Source organism: Nicotiana tabacum, chromosome 6 (genome assembly GCF_000715075.1).
Source record: "Nicotiana tabacum cultivar K326 chromosome 6, ASM71507v2, whole genome shotgun sequence".
Lineage (NCBI taxonomy): Eukaryota > Viridiplantae > Streptophyta > Magnoliopsida > Solanales > Solanaceae > Nicotiana > Nicotiana tabacum.
The window spans coordinates 183,222,105-183,241,005 of NC_134085.1; the positions used below are offsets into that span (position 1 = coordinate 183,222,105).

At 36.4% G+C, this 18,901-nt stretch overlaps 1 protein-coding gene and 1 long non-coding RNA gene across 2 annotated transcripts; both read left to right on the forward strand.

The window, feature by feature from the left end:
- The first annotated feature begins 5,752 nt into the window (after positions 1-5,752).
- On the forward strand, positions 5,753-7,595 carry LOC142182126 (uncharacterized). The gene is made up of 2 exons (XR_012711038.1): positions 5,753-6,329; positions 6,859-7,595. It is a non-coding gene; the product is annotated as an uncharacterized LOC142182126 (long non-coding RNA).
- Positions 7,596-12,540: 4,945 nt separating this feature from the next.
- On the forward strand, positions 12,541-16,278 carry LOC107822215 (uncharacterized). Its single transcript, XM_075256094.1, has 5 exons — positions 12,541-13,091; positions 14,590-14,742; positions 14,846-14,987; positions 15,487-15,728; positions 15,921-16,278. Exons 1-5 carry the CDS (start codon positions 12,651-12,653, stop codon positions 16,125-16,127), a joined length of 1,185 nt encoding a protein of 394 aa, XP_075112195.1. The 5' UTR covers positions 12,541-12,650; the 3' UTR covers positions 16,128-16,278.
- The last annotated feature ends 2,623 nt before the right edge of the window (positions 16,279-18,901 follow it).

Genomic DNA, 18,901 nt, shown 5'->3' on the forward strand with positions numbered 1-18,901 from the left:
GAGCGGGTTGCACGACGCAACGGATGTTATGTGGGATACCCTTTTCTCGTGTTCATTTGGTGTTGTGTTTTCACTTTGTGAGACGATTTGATGAAGAACCACACTTTCGTTGTTACATATGTTGTGCTCATTAAATAATTCTTATACCTTGCTTTTCTTTACTTGTGCTGCATAATTGAGTTATTGTTGGTTTGGTGTACGAATTGTGTAATGTGAGAATCCGTGTGGTTCCGTGATGAGCTGTCAGTTGTGCTGCTTGTATTGACTGAGATGAGGTTCTTAGACTTGAGATTAGTACTATGGTATCAGGGGTGAGGAGTGTTTGGAAGTATGAGGGTGTTTCTGCGAAGATTTGGGTGATGACCCTTGGCGGGAGAGAGAGCTTCTTGACGTGTTGTCTTCATGGGTTGCTATGAGTTCCCACATGTTTCTTTATCATGAGAGGTGATGTGGAGGTCTGGAACAAGGCTGTATTCAATGTGAAGTAAATTGCTGGCATCCAGGATACTATTTGAGTAGATATGGTGGTAAGATGTTATTGCTTCGGGCATTTGAGTTGTGTGGAGCAACGTGTGATTGTATTATGGATTGGAATTTGGCTTGATTTATCTTGTTAAGGCTCATGTAGTGTGATGACGTGGAATTCAGATCCGATGATGAATTTCAGATGTTGAGGTTTGGCTTTTGTTCTAAGGTTATGGGCTAAGGAGGAGATGAGATCTTCAGTTAAGTTGCATTGTCAGTTCTGCTTAGGTTGGGTGATGGGGAATACCCCTAGGTGTATGTATGGTGAGCTCATGCAGTGGTTCGATGGCTTTAGAACGACTCTAGGCACATTCGAGGACGAACATATGTTTCAGTGGAGGAGGATGTACGACCCGACTGGTCATTTTGAGCAATTGCGCCCGATTCGGCAGTTTGAGGCCTCGAGCAGCTTCACATTATGTATATTGACTTGTATGCATTGTTGGATTCAGTTTCCGAATGAATCAGAGTTGAACTGGAAGAAGGAACCTAGTTTTGGAAGTTTAAATAATGAAAATTTGACTGGAATTGGACTTTTGAGCAAAACGGCCCCGAAATGGGTCGTGGGTGATCTTAACAGCTTCGTATGGTAATTTTAGACTTAGGCGCGCGTCCGGATTCAGATTTGGAGGTCCGTAGGGTAATTTGAGGTGTTTCGGCGAAAGTTGGAAAATTTGAAGTTTGAAAAATGGAGAAGTTTGACCCATAGTTGACTTTTGTGATATCAGGGTGGGAATGCGATTTCAAGAGTTGGAACAATTCCATTATATCATGTTGGAATTGTCTGCAAAATTTGGCGTCATTCCGGGTTGAATTGATAGGTTTCGGCACGAGTTTTGGAAGTTGGAAGGTTTGAAAGTTCCTAAGTTCGATTCATGGTATGGTTCGTCGTTTCGGCATTGTTTGATGTGATTTGTGACCTCGAGCGAGTCCGTGTTAGGTTATATGACTTGTGTGTGTGTTTGGATGGGGTACAGGGGGCCTCGGGTGTGTTCTGAGTGGGCTACGGGTCATTTTCCCTTGTTTTAAACTGTTGTTTTCTGCTTCTGGTATCCTCTTTCGCAATCGCGAACCGCCTTCCGCATTTGCGAAGCTTTGTTGCTGACCACTTGGAAATCCTTCTTCAAGTTCGGGTTTAGAGCCTCGCGTTCGCAAAGCTCTGCTTTATCCCTCATAGCATTCGCGTAGTTATGTTGTTCCACTCTTCGCGTTCGCGTACTAGTTCACGCGTTCGCGAAGAGCAATCGCTGGGCCATAATATTTTTCTTCTTCGCGTTCGCATGCATGTTGTCGCGTTCGCGAAGCACAACTGGGCAGCCTTCTTTTTTCTTCTTCGCGAACGCGATACTTCCTCCGCGTTCGCGATGCTTTAAGACCTGGGCAGAATAAATAGTACTCTATTCCGAGGGTTTGCCATTTTCACCATTTTTGGAGTTTTAGAGCTCGGTTTTGGGCGATTCTTTGTGGGTTTTTCAAGCAAAACGATTGGGTAAGTGTTCTTCACCTAGAATTGATTATATTCCATGAATTTGTCTTTATTTTTATCATTTAATTTGTGATTTGGGTTGAGTAAAATGTTGGTTTTTTGAAGAAAATTCCTAAAACAAAAAAATAGTGATTTGAGGGGGCAAATGGTATCGGAATTTAATAAATTTGTATGGTTGAACTCTTATTGGAATGGGTATTCGGATTTTGTAAAATTTGTCGGGTTCCGAGGCGCGGGCCTGGGGGTCAACTTTTGGACCAATTTTTGGATTTTGTTAAAGATTGAGACTTTACGATCCGGAATAGTTTCTTATGTGTTTATTTGTGCTTTGAAGTTAAGTTGGTTAGATTTGAGCCGTCTGGAGGTCTTTTCACCCGAGAAGTGCATTTTAGAGTAGTAGTTTGTCGTCTTTGAGGTAAGTATCTTGCCTAACCTTATGTGGGGGACTTCCCCTTAGGATTGAGTCTTCTTTGCTAATTGTAGTCCGTGCATGCGAGGTGACGAGTGTGTGCTCGGACTTATTTGTGGGAAATATGCTCTAGGATTCTTAGGTCCTTATGTTCAATATGTGGAGAATATTTCGTTATGATTGGGTTTAATAATTGCTTAAATTGTCTCTATATGCTCCATATGATGTTGTTAGCTTTCCTCTAATTCCTACGTGTTGCATTGACCCTTAATTGCCTTAATTGAAGTGATTGCCTTTCTTATTGTTTTGATACTTCTTGATTGTAAGTTCCTCTATGAATTCATGCAAATAGGTTACATGTCCAATTATTGTGGTTACCGGTGTAGTTATCATGTGTTTATTATGTCTTGTTGTTTAGTTGAGGTTCCATTGTGAAGTTAATTGTCGGTACAAGTTTGGTTATAGCTGATTCTCTTGCCGGGACATATTTAATCCTTATTGTTGGTTCCCTTGCCGAGATGTGTTTATTCTTGTTGTTGACTTCCTTGCCGGGATATGGTTGTTTCCTTGTTGTTCCCTTGTTGGGATTCTTTTGTGATTGGTGTCGATTGGTATATTGGGATCGAGTTGCACGCCGCAACAATATTATATGGGATTGGGTTGCATGCCGCAACATTATTATAGGATTTGGATCGAGTTGCACGCTGCAACATCATTATAAGATTTGGATCGGGTTGCACGCCGCAACATCATTATATGATTTGAATCGGGTTGCTCGCCGCAACATCATTATATAATTTGGATCGGGTTGCACGCCGCAACAGTACTATATGATTTGGATCGGGTTGCACGCCGCAACAGTACTATATGATTGGGATCGGGTTGCACGCCGCAACAAGAAAGAATAAAAGTGAATATTGACTCTTTTGGTGAGAACGAGAGTAAAAGCACGAAGGGTGATGCCATGCACTTTCTGCTGCTGTGTTTATTTGTTGTTATCAATTCAAGTGTTTAAACTGTTTAAATTCCTTTATTGTTGTGATCCTTTGTGTTAGAACCTACAATGTTTTCAATACCTCACCGTATTTATGTATATATATATACACCAATACTTCAAACTTCAATACTTCAAACTTCAATAATTGTTATAGCCGTAATTCAATTAGTTTCTCAATTATACCCCCTTAAACCGTATGAGGTTGTATTTTACTTAAAAATGATTTTTTACTAAATTTTAAGTTGTTAAATCTCATGTTAAAGGTCATAATTCATTCAATGTTGTATTTTCAAATTAAAAGGAGTACTTTTTTTACTCAATTTATTTCAAAAGAAACAATTTCGTCTCTTCTCGTTGGCTTTCCCAATTAGTTTAGTAATTGTAATTTTACTTATATTAGGTAAATAGGACTTCATGAGCATATTGAGTGCATTGTATGGACATTATGTATTATATAGCATGTGGATTCTGCTGTTAAAAGTGAGATGTAAAATATGGGGGCATAAGGTGTCATGCGTGCGGAAGGTTCGGAAGTTAAGATTATGATATGAGAAACCGAGGATTGAGATGGTCGGGATTGTGTATTAGATATGATGTGATTGATTGAGTGGACATTTCCTTCTTTTATTGAATACATTCTTACTTGTCTCTGTTCCTGTTATGTCAGTGTTTCTTTATTTGGTTATCTGATTTACTTGGTTATCGTTCGTTACTACCCGTGTTCTCCCTTTATGGTTCTTACTGTTGGTATTTTGATTTCTTTCCGCTGTTGATATTACCTCGATATCTTTATCTCGATGTTTTATTATCATATTCTGTTCATTTCATTTGACCATTAAGTGTCTTGACTGTTCCTCGTCACTACCCCGCCGAGGTTAGTCTTGATACTTACTGGGCACCGCCGTGGTGCGCTCATACTGCACTTCTGTACATTTTTGTATACAGATCCAAGTATTGATCGATAGTAGCTGTGCGGGTCGTCGCGGTGGAGACTCGCGGTAACCTGTTGTTGCATTCGCAGGCCTTGAAGTCACCTTCGTTTGTATTTACGTTCCATTGGTTCCTTCTTGTTCTGGAACAGTGTTGTATTTATTTTGTATAATTACTCTTAGAAAGTCTTATGACTTGTACCACCGGTTTTGGGAATTGTGATTTATTGAGAGTTATTTAGTTTGAAGTTAGTAAATATTAATGTTATTTCTGTAAATGTTAGGCTTACCTAGTTTAGAGACTAGGTGTCATCACGACTTCTTCAGAGGGATTTTGGATCGTGACACACTGATTTTGAAATAAGTGAATTTTTTTCGTAATGTTGCATTTCTTTCGAGATCGGGTTCTTTTTATTATGACTTCTTCATGTTGCACTTGAGTCATTAGCATATTGTTAGCATTTTTTATTGTAGTTTGAGCAAAGGATATTTGCTAACGGAGTGAAAGGATCTTATTCTAAAGAGTAAACTAGTATTTGGACATAGATTTAGCTGCAATTTTAAAAAAAAAAAAAATTTGAAAATGAGATGAAAAATAATTTTTAGAAGTTGAAATTGTTTTTGGACATGCATTTTTACTTGATAAAAAAGTTGAAGTTTTAGGAATAGAAAACTTGAAAAACTAGTCTAAACCACGTTTTGAAACATGAAAAATTCATCTTCAAAAACTGCCGATAAATTGGTCACTTTTTATAACCAAATAATATTTTTAATTTTTTTTTAAATAATGAAGAAGACTTATGGGCAAACGGGAGCTAATTTGAATTTATATATGATTGTTTAAAGTTACAGGTTTTCTTTTGTTCTCCATGACATGTAGTGGCAAAGATCTGTCAATTTGTCTAACACTAAGAGCCTGTGTAGACATTGTGAGCACCTAATTTTTGCACTATTTTAACACCTCCTAAAAGTTATTAGTGTTTTGTTATTTTAATTGTTTTTCTCAATTTTTGTGTCTTTAATTGCATATTTCCTATCATAAAATACTATAAAAATAGTTTTTTTTATTTTATTTTAAGAATTAACTAGCTGTTCAATTGGTGAATTAATCTAGTTAAATTGATCATTAGAATAAGTTATTTAATTAATTTATTTGTATAAAATTAGTTTAATAAGTAGGATTAAAGGAAAATGGGCTAAAAATGAAATGGTTAGGTGGCTGAGATTGCAAATTCAATGCCAATTAAATGGCTGTCAGGTTAGTGTTCAAACGACGTAGTTTTATAATCAAACTACGCCGTTTTGGTTAAGTTACAAAGGGTCAATCCTAGCCATCAGATCTTCTTCAATCCAATGGCCTTAATTTAATCTTTCATTTCGTATATAAACTTAAAAAATCAGAAATTTTGCTTCAATTAACCCCAAAACCTAAACCCTAGCTCCTTCTCTCTTCTCTCATTCTCCCACTGCCGCTGCCACCGCTGCCTACCGGCGCCGCCGCCTGTTGCCGTCCTCCGGTGGCCAAACACCCTCCAACCAACGCCAATATCTTCCTCTTCATGAATCCACGAACCAAATCCCTTGAATCCCTCCCAAACTCCACGAATAAATGAAAATCCGAAACCCTAGCCCAATTTGTTTTGTAAATTCGTCGAGTTTTAGACCTCTCCTTCATAAAATACTTACATAGGCGTGTAGATCTCCACGTGATTTATCATCCTACGTTGGTTTCACCCCAAAACTCCGACAGAAGTCCGACCGGATTCCGGCGACCACTGCGCCACTGCCGGCTACGACCACCACGCCTCTGTCTTGGCCTATCTCATAACTCGAAGCACGAGTTTCTCATTGGTGATATCGTGACTGACCACTGACCCGCTGGAAATTACGCTCACGATTCACCAATTAGAAAATCATGCTCGAAGTTCAAATTGTTGTCGAGTTGGCGTCCCACCACAGTCTCGGGCACTTGATTGTAAAATGGTAAAACTCATAATCATTTTCCCCGCCATTGTATTTCTGTTTTCTTTGTGATTGTCCTAGGATTTTAGTTTAGTTTAAGGTTTGTTAGTGATCGTGTAATTTAATCTAGTCTCTGATTTTGTCCTTATTTAAGCTAATTAGTTTTAATGTCTTCACTGTCTAATACGTATTTTATTTAGCGTTAATCATTAAGTTTCGCCTCTTCTCATTGGTCTTAGTTTAGTCGTCGGTGTGTTATAATTGAGTGATGTCTCTGGAAGTTAATTGAAATTTCAGTGCCTCCGGACTATTACTGAAATCCCAATTCCCGTCCCTTTTTGTTCTGTATTTCTTATCATTAACTTAGGATCAAGTTAATTTAGGTTATGTTTAGTGTTATTATTTAGTATAATGTTATTTCTGATTTTAGTGCTTAGTTAGTGTTTAGTAGCCTAGTTTAATTGCTGATTCTAGTTTAATTTCTGCATTGGTGTGGAATTAATTGTTGAAGTTTATTTCTTAACTTTCTGCTTTGTGTTTGTTAAATCAGTGGAGAGTATTATTAAGGGATAGAGTTGAAAGTTAGTAGAAGGTGAATGATGGAGTAGAGTACATGTTTGGTTGTAATGTACTGTTTGTGTACTGTTTGGAGTACAAAACTCCAAAAAAATCTGCTACTAGTTGGTAAAATACTATCTCTTGGATAGATTTTTACCAAAGAGCTGTCCTTTGAATAGTGTTGGATAGATTTTTTGGTGAAAAATCTGTCCTTTGAACAGATTTTCATAATGAAGTCATGTCCCTCCCCTCCTATAAAAAGAGGGCTTTTCTTTCACTTTAAAGGAGCTTCGGGGAACACTCTTAACACATATTCAGTTTATCTTTTACATACTCTATCACAACACAAAAACTGGAGAACTTGAAGGAGTTTCTGGAGAACAAAAATCCTCTAAAAAAGCTGAGAGTCTTTCAAGGTTCTTTGATTTTCTTTTGAGGTTCTTGTCTATTCAAATGTGGCTAGTTTATTCCTGGGTCATTGTCGAGGTTTTGGGCTGTTGAATTGTTGTTCGTTCTTGCTGGGATTGCTATCCATTTTTCCTTTTCAAGCAAGTTTCCTCACTGATTCCAGTTTCTGCATTTAGGTACTCTTCTGATTTTTCTTTCTTAATGTAATTTGATTTGGCTTGGAATAAGGACACGAAGGTGTTGATGTGCTATAGCTGTGTCATTACCTTGTGTGATTTCTGTTGACAAGACGAGTGAATAAATGTTTGACTTCACGGGTTAGAGTTCCATTCGTTATTTTAGATTATTGAACTGCAGTGATCCATTCTTATTGGTTATAATATATGAATGATTTGAGTTACTGTAGTATGCGACGAAAGAAGTAGAAAAATATAGTTTTAATTAAGTTCATACATGTTAATTTTTAGTGTAGTTGCAGCAGTCCCTATTAAGAAAAGAATTAGCTTTACTTCACTAAAAGTTCTTGTAATAATCTGTCACCCGTTGAAGTTTACTTAAATATTTCCTTCATGTATTGTTAATCTCCCTTTGTGAGATTCATAGCTACATGGTTTCATGGAAGTTGGTGACATTCTGATACAATCGCTGATTAGCTTTCTTTTGCTTTAAATTTCTTTAATATGATTAATATAGAATTGTTGCATTTTTATACAATTTTCATTCATGTAATTCTCCAGTTTGTATAATGTTCACAAGCATAGGAAATATTATTTGGCTAATTGTTTGCTCACTAATTAACAAGAGGATCATGAATTAATCTTGAAAGGAAGGGTGAACGTAACAATTGGGTAACAGTCGGGTTCTGACGATTTGAATACCTTTGAGATAAGCAGATGTACTAATTGAAGTTAAATGCGGCTGGACTTTTCAACGTTTCCCTCCCCTTGGATTGGTACTTCACAGGAATATATCGTATTTTGAATTAAGAACTTAGTCACCTAATTATTTAATGCTAGGCAACTAGTAGGCGCGCTTTAATTTTTTCATTCACGAACTCACTTGCGGAGCGTGATGTTTAGCACTTAATCAATTAATTTAATAATCTCATGTCATACCCATTAGTTTTGAGTTAATTTTTTTAATTTAATTAATCCTCTGCTACAATCGCGGATTCGCTCGCGTATCACGATAGTTGACCCTCTTTTTTTTAAAAAAAAATAATTTTTAAGTATTAATTTTCTCATATGTAGTAATTTCTCAAAAGTATTACAAAAAATTGACTGTCATCATTTCGGTTCGCTTGCGAGGCGCAATTATAATAAGTTAATTAATTTTGTTATTCGATCACGCATTCGCTTGCGTAGCGTGATTATGACAATGTAATTTATCCCAATTATTTTTTTTAATAATTCTTATAATCCAGAAATAACAGCAGATAGGTAAAACATGAAAATCATATAAATTACAGTTTGTCCAAAATTAATATAAGCCAAATATAATTAATAAAGCGACCGTGCTAGAACCACGGGACTCGGGGAATGCCTTGCACCTTCTCTCCGGTCAATAGAATTCCTTACCCAGACTTTGTTTTCATAGGCTAATAATAATAGAGTCAAACATTCCTTTAACTAGGGATTCAAATAAAAGGTGACTTGAAACACCGAAAATCAATTCCAAGTGGCGACTCTGTAAATAAAATAATTCCTACTCAAATTCGTCACTTCAAATGGAAAAATTCTTTTAACCCCACAATCCATAACACACATATCTTCTGGCGCCCCGTAAAAAAGGGGTGTGACAGACATCGAAATTTTAATGGATCAAGCTAAATCCTAAATTCAAGATACTATAAGACCTCTTGAAACTCTAGGAGTCTGTTAGTGTTGCTTGGAGGCTACTCTACCAAAACCCTAGGTCACTCCTATAAAAAGGGTTACATAATCCTTTAAAAAATATCTCAAAAATGGAGATCATCTCGAAATTCCCATAAACTCACGGGATATTCACAAAGAGATCAAGAAGTGGCCAGATAATTCTTGATGATAAAATACTTCAAGAAGATCCACAACATACTTCATGGATATCAAATAAATCCATGAAAGCCCGCAACATCCTACGTTCGAGAAACACGCTGTTCTAGCCCTCGAATCACGGAGATAGTGGAATAAACCCCTTACAACAAACAGAATTGTACCCCCGTCATTTTATCAATAAAACTATGTTTCTTCATATTTATATTGTGATTGCAATTTATTTCGTATTCACAAATAAATTTGATGCAAACAAATTGGCACGCCAGTGGAACCGGTTCTGCCATTCATCTCTTTCTCCTGTAAATCGAAAACTACAATGCGACGATCTTCAGAAATAGAATAGATCTCAAATAATGTTCACAATCTCTGGAGGCAATATTGCTTGTTCTCTATCAAAGTAGTTATACAACAAAGCTGCAAAACTGCTAGAAGAGCGCGCCACACAAAAGCTGCAAAATTGCAAGGATGGACACAAAAAGTTATCCTTCGCCGAAGCCACAATACTGCAAGGCAAAACTCCAAGGGTTGATGTCTTGTGGAGGTTTGATATCGAGACTATTGGTACTCCATCATAAATCTACAACCAAAAAAAAAAGTTGATAAGTCCATGGTGGTGATGTGCGGGGCGACGACACCAAGGTTCAAGTTCTCTTGGATGACAATGTTAGCGGCTTGGTCATTTCATTTTGCCAACAAATACAAGTACCATGGTTTAATCTACTTGGTAATTAGCATCCAACTAGTTGGTTTTGAAAATTAAAATTTCATGAAGGGAGGAGTTAAAGAGGAATTACTTTCCCGAAAGAATTCAAGTTAAGCATTTCTTTACTAGGAATAAAATGAGTACAAATCCATGTACAATAAGGAATAAAGTTCCTGCCCTTTAGTGCTACGGGGAGGAAATTGCTTTTGAGATTGAAATCATTTCTCAAATACTAGTTCAGTGGATAATCAGAGGAAGATAGTTTCCCCGTTAGAAAAGAAGTCCACGTGAAGAAAAGGAACGCACTAAAATGTTGTCTAAGTACTTCAAGTTTCGTCAAACCTACATCCCTACAAACCTCGAAGCAGGGGACATTTGTATACATCAAAATTTTAATGGATCAAGCTAAATCCTAAATTCAAGATACTATAAGACCTCTTGAAATTCTAGAAGTCTGTTAGTGTTGCTTGGAGGCTACTTTACCAAAACTCTAGGTCACTCCTATAAAAAGGGTTACATAATCCTTTAAAAAATATCTCAAAAATGGAGATCATCTCGAAATTCCCATAAACTCACGGGATATTCACAAAGAGAACAAGAAGTGGCCGGATAATTCTTGATGATCAAATACTTCAAGAAGATCCACAACATACTTCATGGATATCAAATAAATCCATGAAAGCCCGCAACATCCTACGTTCGAGAAACACGCTGTTCTAGCCCTCGAATCATGGAGATAGTCAGGAGAGAAGAATCAAGAGAACAAACAGAATTGTACCCCCGTCATTTTATCAATAAAACCATGTTTCTTCATATTTATATTGTGATTGCAATTTATTTTGTATTCACAAATAAATTTGATGCAAACAACCTGTTTAGCCAAGCTTTTGGAAAGTCAAAAATACTTTTTTCTTCAAAAAATACTTTTTAAAAAAAATTGAGATGTTTGGACAAAATGAAAAAAAATGCTTTTGAACAATAACAGAAGCAGTTTTTCTGCTTTTAAAGATAAACTACAAATTCTAGCTTCTTTCAAGAAGTGGAAGAAGAAAATTAATTTATTTTGGACAAAAATATTCTTACAATAAATTTTATATTTTCCAAAGTATCCTCATTACAATAACTTTTTTTTCTCTCTCTACCATACTGTTCTTCTCTTTTTTATTTTCATCATATTTTTATTTTCTTTCTATTATCCCTCTTTGGAATATTCTATTTACTATAAACAAATTTCTTCTTTTATATAGTAATTTATAAGAGTAGATTTTTAATTTGTATTGAATAATATATTTTAATATATTAAAATTATTATGTACATGATAAGGAATACCAAATACCACCAATATTATTGCTTTGAAATAACTATATTTTATATTGATTAAAATTCTTAATTTATATTTTTATTTTATGTTTATGTTTGAATTGAATTCCTTTAAAATAAATATATAAATTTCTTTCTTTCTTTTGAATAATACTAATTGCAAGGTGAACCTAAACTGTTCTTTTTCATAATTTAATATTTAAAGTATATTTTTTAAAAATTAGCCTAACATAATTTGCTTGTAAAAAGTAATATTTAAATGAATTGACCAAACACAAAATGTTGCTTTTAAAATACTTAAAAAAATATATTTAAAAAAAGTAAATTTTGACAACTTGACCAAACTGGCTCTAACTATTGAACAAGATCCATATGATTTGAATTATTTTCCTTGATATCTATAACGCCAAAGGCAATAAAAATATGCCAATGGTCTAAAATTGCAAAGCAAAGTCTAAAAGAAAATTATATCTAAAATTTTAGCAGTACATCTTATTGGTTAGGTTATTTTCATTTTTTTTTTGTTTAGCATCAAAATAATCTAAATATTTTCCATTTTTCCACTTTGTCATTTTCTAACTTTTAGGTGCAGTAGTATCAACCGAGGGTGTATTTGGTACGAAGGAAAATGTTTTTCATGAAAAATATTTTCCTGAAAAATGAGTGGTTTTATCACTTTTTTTTATTTGGTTGGTGAGTGGAAATTTTTTTCGGGAAATATTTTTTAGTATTTGGTTAGAGAATAAAAAATATTTTTTTATGCTACTCTCCTCATCCCCTTTCCATTCCCCATGTTTCCTTGCTCCCCCTCCCCCAATTGGGGTGGGTGGGTAGGTGGGGTGGGGGTGTGGCGCGGGTTGGATTTGGAGTGGAGTTGGGTGCGTGGGGTTGGGTTGGTGGGGCTGGGGAATATGGTGGGTAAGGTTGAGAAGCAGTTTTGAAAAATATTTTTCCATCTCTTGATAGGAAAAAGAGTTTTCTCCAATTGGAGAAAAATGAGTTCGTGATGAAAATATTTAAGCCAACCAAACATGAAAAAGTTAGAAAATATTTCCTTGTTACCAAACACACCCCGAATCTCAACTTATTTTGGATCAAATTTATTTGTCGAAAAAGAGACAGAAACCAAATTTAAAATTTTAAAAATAGAAACAAAAAATAAATAAAATAGGCGCTACAGTGTTGAAGAAAAGTAACGGAACTAAAAGAGAACGGAATCGTATATTAATCGTACCGGTGTTTCTCTTTTCTCCATTCCTCCGATTCCTTCTCATCGAATCTAATTCGCATAGCTTTATTATCCAATCCCCACCAAATAAATGTGGCATAGATCAGCTTCGTTCATTCTTGACAAACGAGAAAACGACGACGTTCTCAGTTCAGAGAGCCGCCGCATGTCTTCATTATCCATGGCGGCCGAAGCCCCTCAACAACCTAACCCTAATAATCCCAATATTTCCGCCTACTATCAGACTAGAGCCGCTCACCATGGAGTTGTCACCAGTGACTGGCTTGCTCAGGCTCAAGCCGCCGTCGGCCACAGCCCTGACGGCGCTGTCACCGAAAACTCGTTGTCAAAAACCGTGGATTCTGGGAAGACGTTTAGTGTGATTGATGAGTTCAATAATTGGCGTAAACAGCCTGATTTGGCTGAAGCTGTGGCTGCTATTAGGGCTTTAGCCTCTGTTATTCGGTCAAGTGAAGCTACTACTATGATGGAGCTGGAGATTGAGCTCAAGAAGGCTTCTGATTCTCTCAAGGTTCCTTTTTTTTTTCTATTTCTATTTATACTTTGATTGAATATTTTAATTTTCTTTGCTCTTACAGTGAATTGAATGTTTTGAGTTTCGATGGTGAGATACTTTGTGTTAGACTAGTGGATAGTATTTAACCGTTGAGGCGCGTAGAACACTTTCTTTAAGATATTAATTGCCCTGAACGATTGTTGTTGGGGATCAGCAATAAACCTTACAGGATCCAACAATGCCTCCAAAACCTCCCGGCTGCAATTCCTGAAGCATTTATTTCAGTTTTGAGAACGTTTAGTTTCGCGAGTAAGATTCTGAAAGAATAGGAGAAAAATATGTTTTTGATAACCTGCAAAATTGCAATTTTACAATGCTAAAGAGAGGAAGTTAATACTGTTTGTATTGCTCATGTTCAGACAATTATTGGTGTCTTTTCTGAAAATGGCACTTGTTGCAACAAGCCATGGCTGTTCCTGTTTCTATTTGAACTACCCCAGATGATAAGCTGGAGACGGTTATGTGTGGCTTTTCTGGTTCTAGCCCGGAATGAAGGTTTAGAAAACCAACTGCTTATCACTTTGTTGGAACTTTGACAAGCTCATGCTGATGGAAGGTTTAAAACCTAACGATATCTTTCTTTATGCACACAACCGTGCCATTCCCTTTTGTATTTCTAAAATTTGCAAACTAGTGGGGGATTGTTGGTATTGTAGTTAGCGAATTTCACATTTGGTTTTGTTGAAACTACACATGCAATATTAGTCTCATGCCTTTTCTAAGTAGTTAGGTTCTTTCATGAAAGATATTAAATGATTTGACTTTTCATGAAAGAACGCGTCTGTCGAAAAGTAACCATTCATAAAGATAAGACTGGTGATGCATGAGTCTTTGTTGGTCTATAAATAAGAGGACAACTGAATTTTCAGTGTTATAATGAAAAGTTTGCAATAAATTATTTCCAGATATACAAAGTGAATTCCCAAACATAGAATGAGAGTTCTATGGAATTATTCAGTGTTCCTTATAAAAAAGGGAATTCTTCAGTGTTGTTAGTTACAGAATTCACAAGGCTTTGTTGTATCTTGGTTGAATACTTGTGACTAAAGCGATAGTAAAATAGGGGTGGCAGTAAATAAATTCTCTATCGAAAGCAATTCATTTGAACCTCAAACTTACAAATCTTCATACTTTTTTGATCCATTTTCTTCTTTCCCAAGAAATCCAATACTTTGTGCTGTCTGTGACAAATTATCTTTTTAATGGAACTCTTTCATTGGTTTAATCATGTGGTTGGTGGTGCCACTTTTGTGCTGGAAAACCAAACCAGAAGAGGACCATAATTTGAGATTGATGGGTGAAAGGTGTGGTATTGTCCGTTTGATACTTTTGAGTATATATAAGAATGAATTTGTCTTATAATTTCAATTCAGAAAGAAAGGTTGTTTGGAAACTAGATACCAACCAGTTATGAAACCATTTACAGTCTTTCATTGCTTATGTGCTATGGCAGTCTTGGGACACAACTTCCATCTCTTTGACAGCTGGTTGTGATTTGTTCATGCGATACGTAACAAGAACTTCAGCATTGGAATATGAGGACTTCAATTCAGCTAAGTCTCGCCTTCTCGAACGTGCAGAGAAGTTTGGAGAGATATCCTATAAGGTATACCTAAAAATGACAGTTTCACTTGTCCATGAAAGACTAGAAAGTATTAATGCATTGCTCATCACACTAATATAGATCCTCTCTGAACTTTGCATTGCAGGCGAGGAAAATTATTGCTATGCTCGGTCAGGATTTTATTTTTGATGGTTGCACCATCTTGGTACATGGTTTCTCACGTGTGGTTCTGGAGCTTCTGAAAACAGCAGCTCAGAACAGGAAGGTCTTTAGAGTTCTCTGCACTGGTGTGTACAGAAAAAGTTCCAATTGCTGTTGTTGGCAAATTGATTGTTTCTCTCTCTCTCTCCCCCCCCCTCTTCCTCTCCTTTTGAGGTTTGCTGTGTCGTGTATGGCTTCTAGGAATGGAAAGAAACTAGAAAGAAGTTGACTCTCTTTGCCAGATAAAAAGTCAATCGGGTTGGTTGATTGAATTAAATTAGGAAAATGGGAAAGTAACTATGTTTTGCTCATTTATATCTTTCCGGCTATCTTAGAGGCTTCACATGGGATGTAGAGGTCAAGCTTTTCTGTTATCTTGTGTCACAAATGCTATTTCTCTTTCTCCAAGTTCCACACTAGTACAGTCTGGTTAAACATTATTGCTTTCTTTTGAAACCTTATCATTTTGGTTGTTTTACTTGTTGGCTGAGGATTGAATTAGCTTTAGGTATGCTTAAATTCATGCCCATTAGAGGAGACCTGATTCCATCTTATGATAATTGGTATTTATTATTTTAAATGCAGAAGGAAGGCCTGATAGGAGTGGATTACGATTTTCCAATGAGCTAGCCAAGCTTGACGTTCCTGTGAAGCTCTTAATAGACTCTGCTGTAGCATATAGCATGGATGAAGTTGATATGATTTTTGTCGGGGCAGATGGTGTGGTTGAAAGTGGCGGTATTATCAACATGATGGGGACCTACCAGATTGCTTTGGTAGCCAAGAGCATGAATAAACCAGTCTATGTGGCAGCTGAAAGCTATAAGGTTGGTAGATACCATATTTCTTCATCACATTGATGGTTATTGATTGAACTCCCTTACTGTATACATGATTTGAAAAAATGCTCCCAACTTCTTGATGTTGCTTTTTGTATAAACTGCTCCAAAGAGGATGTTTAGTGAATGCAATCTACCACATGATTGATTCGCCTGATAATTTCAAATTTCTTTGTACAGTTTGCTCGTCTCTATCCATTGGATCAAAAAGATATGGTGCCAGCTTTACGTCCAATTGATTTTGGGGTACCAATTCCATCCAAGGTGGAAGTTGAAACTTCTGCTCGTGATTATACGCCGCCTCAGTATCTTACACTACTATTTACAGATTTAGGTGTTCTGACTCCATCTGTTGTAAGTGATGAGCTCATACAGTTGTATTTGTAGTGTGAATGAAGTATGGATTCGCTAGGTGTACCAAGCATTGCATGTATGGATTTCATTCTCCCAATTTCACCCACAAACTTATATGATTGTGAATTTTTGCAGTATTATCTCTTGAATGTTTTATATGGCATGCACTCCTTGGGTTTCTCCATGTGGCCTATGAGGATTTTTCTTTGCCTTGTTGGCATACAATTGCAGACGTGTAATTTTTGACCCACTTAAAAATAGTCCTAGTATTTTTAGGATATTTATTTGAGTTTATTTCTATAGGATTTTACTTTATTATTAATTTTAATTCTATTTTTAAGGCGCAAAAATTGAAAAATACAAAAATAGTTTCATGTTTTATCTTATTTCTATTTAGTTTAGGTTAAAATATTTTTATAGTGGTATTATTTTAATTTTACCATAACTTTAACGTATTTTTTTTATTTTAATATGATCTTTGAAAAATATCAAAAATAACTTCATGTCATAGTATAGTTAATTTTAATTAATTAAGAGTGATTTCACAATTTTATAATACATTATTTTAGAAAAGGAAATTAATATTTTTAGCCTTGTAGCATTAAAACGCCACTTTTAAAGGCAATTTTACCCCAAATTGAGGCCCAATTTCGAATATTAAAGGCCCAAATTTGGGCAACTCAATCCCCTCCCCTTGCAATGTAGCCCAATATCCTTTGACCCGCCGGCCAACCCACCGCCCCGCCCCAATTCCCTCCTTAAATCCTAACCCTTCATCCCTTTAATCCAACGACCCTTATTCTTTCCCCACCCTATATAAAAACCAGATATTAACCAAACCCTAGCCCTAATCTTGAAGACCTAAAGCAGCCGCACCACACCCTCCTCTCAACCCTCTGCTGCCCTAACCACACCCCAAACCCGCCAGAACCCGCTCATGGTCCCCTCCTCTCTTCTCTCCTTCCACGTCACTCAGATCGTACAAAGCCTCATCATATCAATTAGATTCACACGTTTTTCCTTTCTTTTTCGTTTTTTTGAAGCAAATCCGAGGCCTTAGGATAAAAGATTGGAAAATGGGAGCCGTTGGATCAAGGTCTTGATCCAAGACCTCCATTTTTTGATTTTTTGTTTACAAAAAGGATTTTCGGATTTTGGTTTTGGGGGTCCACACGGTTTTGGGCGTTACTTGGTGAAGAAGAAGAAGATTCGAGAGTGAGCTATATATTTGGGGATTTTCGGACAGAGAAGAGGAGGTTTTTGAGAGAGAAAAAACTGGAGAGGAAGATTAGGGTTTGTGAGTTCTTCTTCTCTGTCCTTATATATCCCGAAAAATCATAAAAACAATAAAAGTTTTCTGTTTTGATTTAATTAGGAGTCAAATTTTTGAAAAATAGGAAAAAAAAATCAGTTTCTTCTTTTGACTTTGGCGTCAAAAATGGAGTTGGATGGAAAACGTATTTGAGTTGTTCCTTCTCCGTTCGAGTTCCTCGTCGTGACAGATTGCCATTCGAGTTTTGTTGAGTTGAAGCTCGTTTACCAGTCGAGTTTGCCGTTTGAGGTTGAGTTCAGTGGTTCGCGGTTCCCGTTGTAATCCCTTGTTCGAGCTCGTTCTTTGTGAATCATTGTAGCTGTTGAAGTGTTATCAATCGAGGTTAATTTCAGGTTCCCCTCTGATTCCTTCTTTGTTCTATATTTGGTGTTATTAAAACATGATAATAACCGGGTTTTGATTGGCTTATAGATGATTTGATCCGCCGTTATTTTTGAGATTAACAAATGAAACTCATATTGGTTTGGTGACTATTCATGAGAGTGCGTGATCGTCATATCATTGCTTGCAATTTTCATGAATATTTCTGCTTGTTTAGTCGAGTTTAAGCGTGAAGTGAGTTCTGAAATTGTCTGTTCTACGATTTGAAACGAATATGTCCGGTTTCTTATCCTGTCTTCTCTCTTTCTTGACTGATAATCTCATTTGAGAACTTTCTTTTCTTGACCTAAATTTGTCGGCATCCTTAGTCGAGGTTCTGATTAGTTTGTTCCTGTATTCTGCTTTTTTTGAATTGGTGCCGAAGTTGTGAATGAACAGAACATTCGGCGTTTGAATTCTTGTGTCAAAAGGCTTGTAGAAGATTGATATTGGCGTTTTAGTTTTATGTAGAATGTTAGTCGCTTAGATAGGGATTCTATGTGTTCAAATGACTAATTTTCAAATCCGAAAACCAGTTAGCGATTCTTGTTTGAGTTCGAAGTTAAAATGAGAGTTTGATGAAGTGTAACCACTGGTTTGCGACTTAACTCGAGTTGATTTTGCCTCCAACATAGTAATCTTTACGGTTGCTAGTTTGATAGCTACTTTAAAAGGTCAGTTTGTCATTCAAGTTCCTATGTCAGTCAAGTTTGGTGCAGATCGCATTCGCAGCAGTTGCGTTGCTAAATTTGTATTAGTTATGACTGATGAAATTGAAACTCATAACTTAAGCGTGTTCAGGCGTTAAGTGAGTTTGAGCGTTTTGTTGGATGTTCCCATTCCACTGTCGTAAAGAATGAGATTAATGGTTGTTTCCTTCTAGAGTCTGTGTCATGTTTTATTATGATAGTTAAGTGAAGAAGTTGTTGGTGTTGGTTGATTTATCGTGAAGATAAGAACGGGTGATTTCAAACATGTGTTATGTTACGCAACGCCTTCCTGATGTTCTTTGGAAGGGAAACGTAAGGCTAAGCAACCGATGTCAGTGCGGTTGCTGTCCGCCAATGAGGTCCCCTCCGCACGCTAGACTAGATTGTCAGTGCCGTGCGGGAAA

Coding starts and splice junctions, on each gene's coding strand:
- LOC107822215 (XM_075256094.1), top strand. CDS start 12,651: ATGTGGCATAGATCAGCTTCGTTCATTCTTGACAAACGAGAAAACGAC. Junction 14,988..15,486: donor CTTTAGAGTTCTCTGCACTG/GTGTGTACAGAA, acceptor TTTTAAATGCAG/AAGGAAGGCCTGATAGGAGT. Junction 15,729..15,920: donor TGGCAGCTGAAAGCTATAAG/GTTGGTAGATAC, acceptor TTCTTTGTACAG/TTTGCTCGTCTCTATCCATT.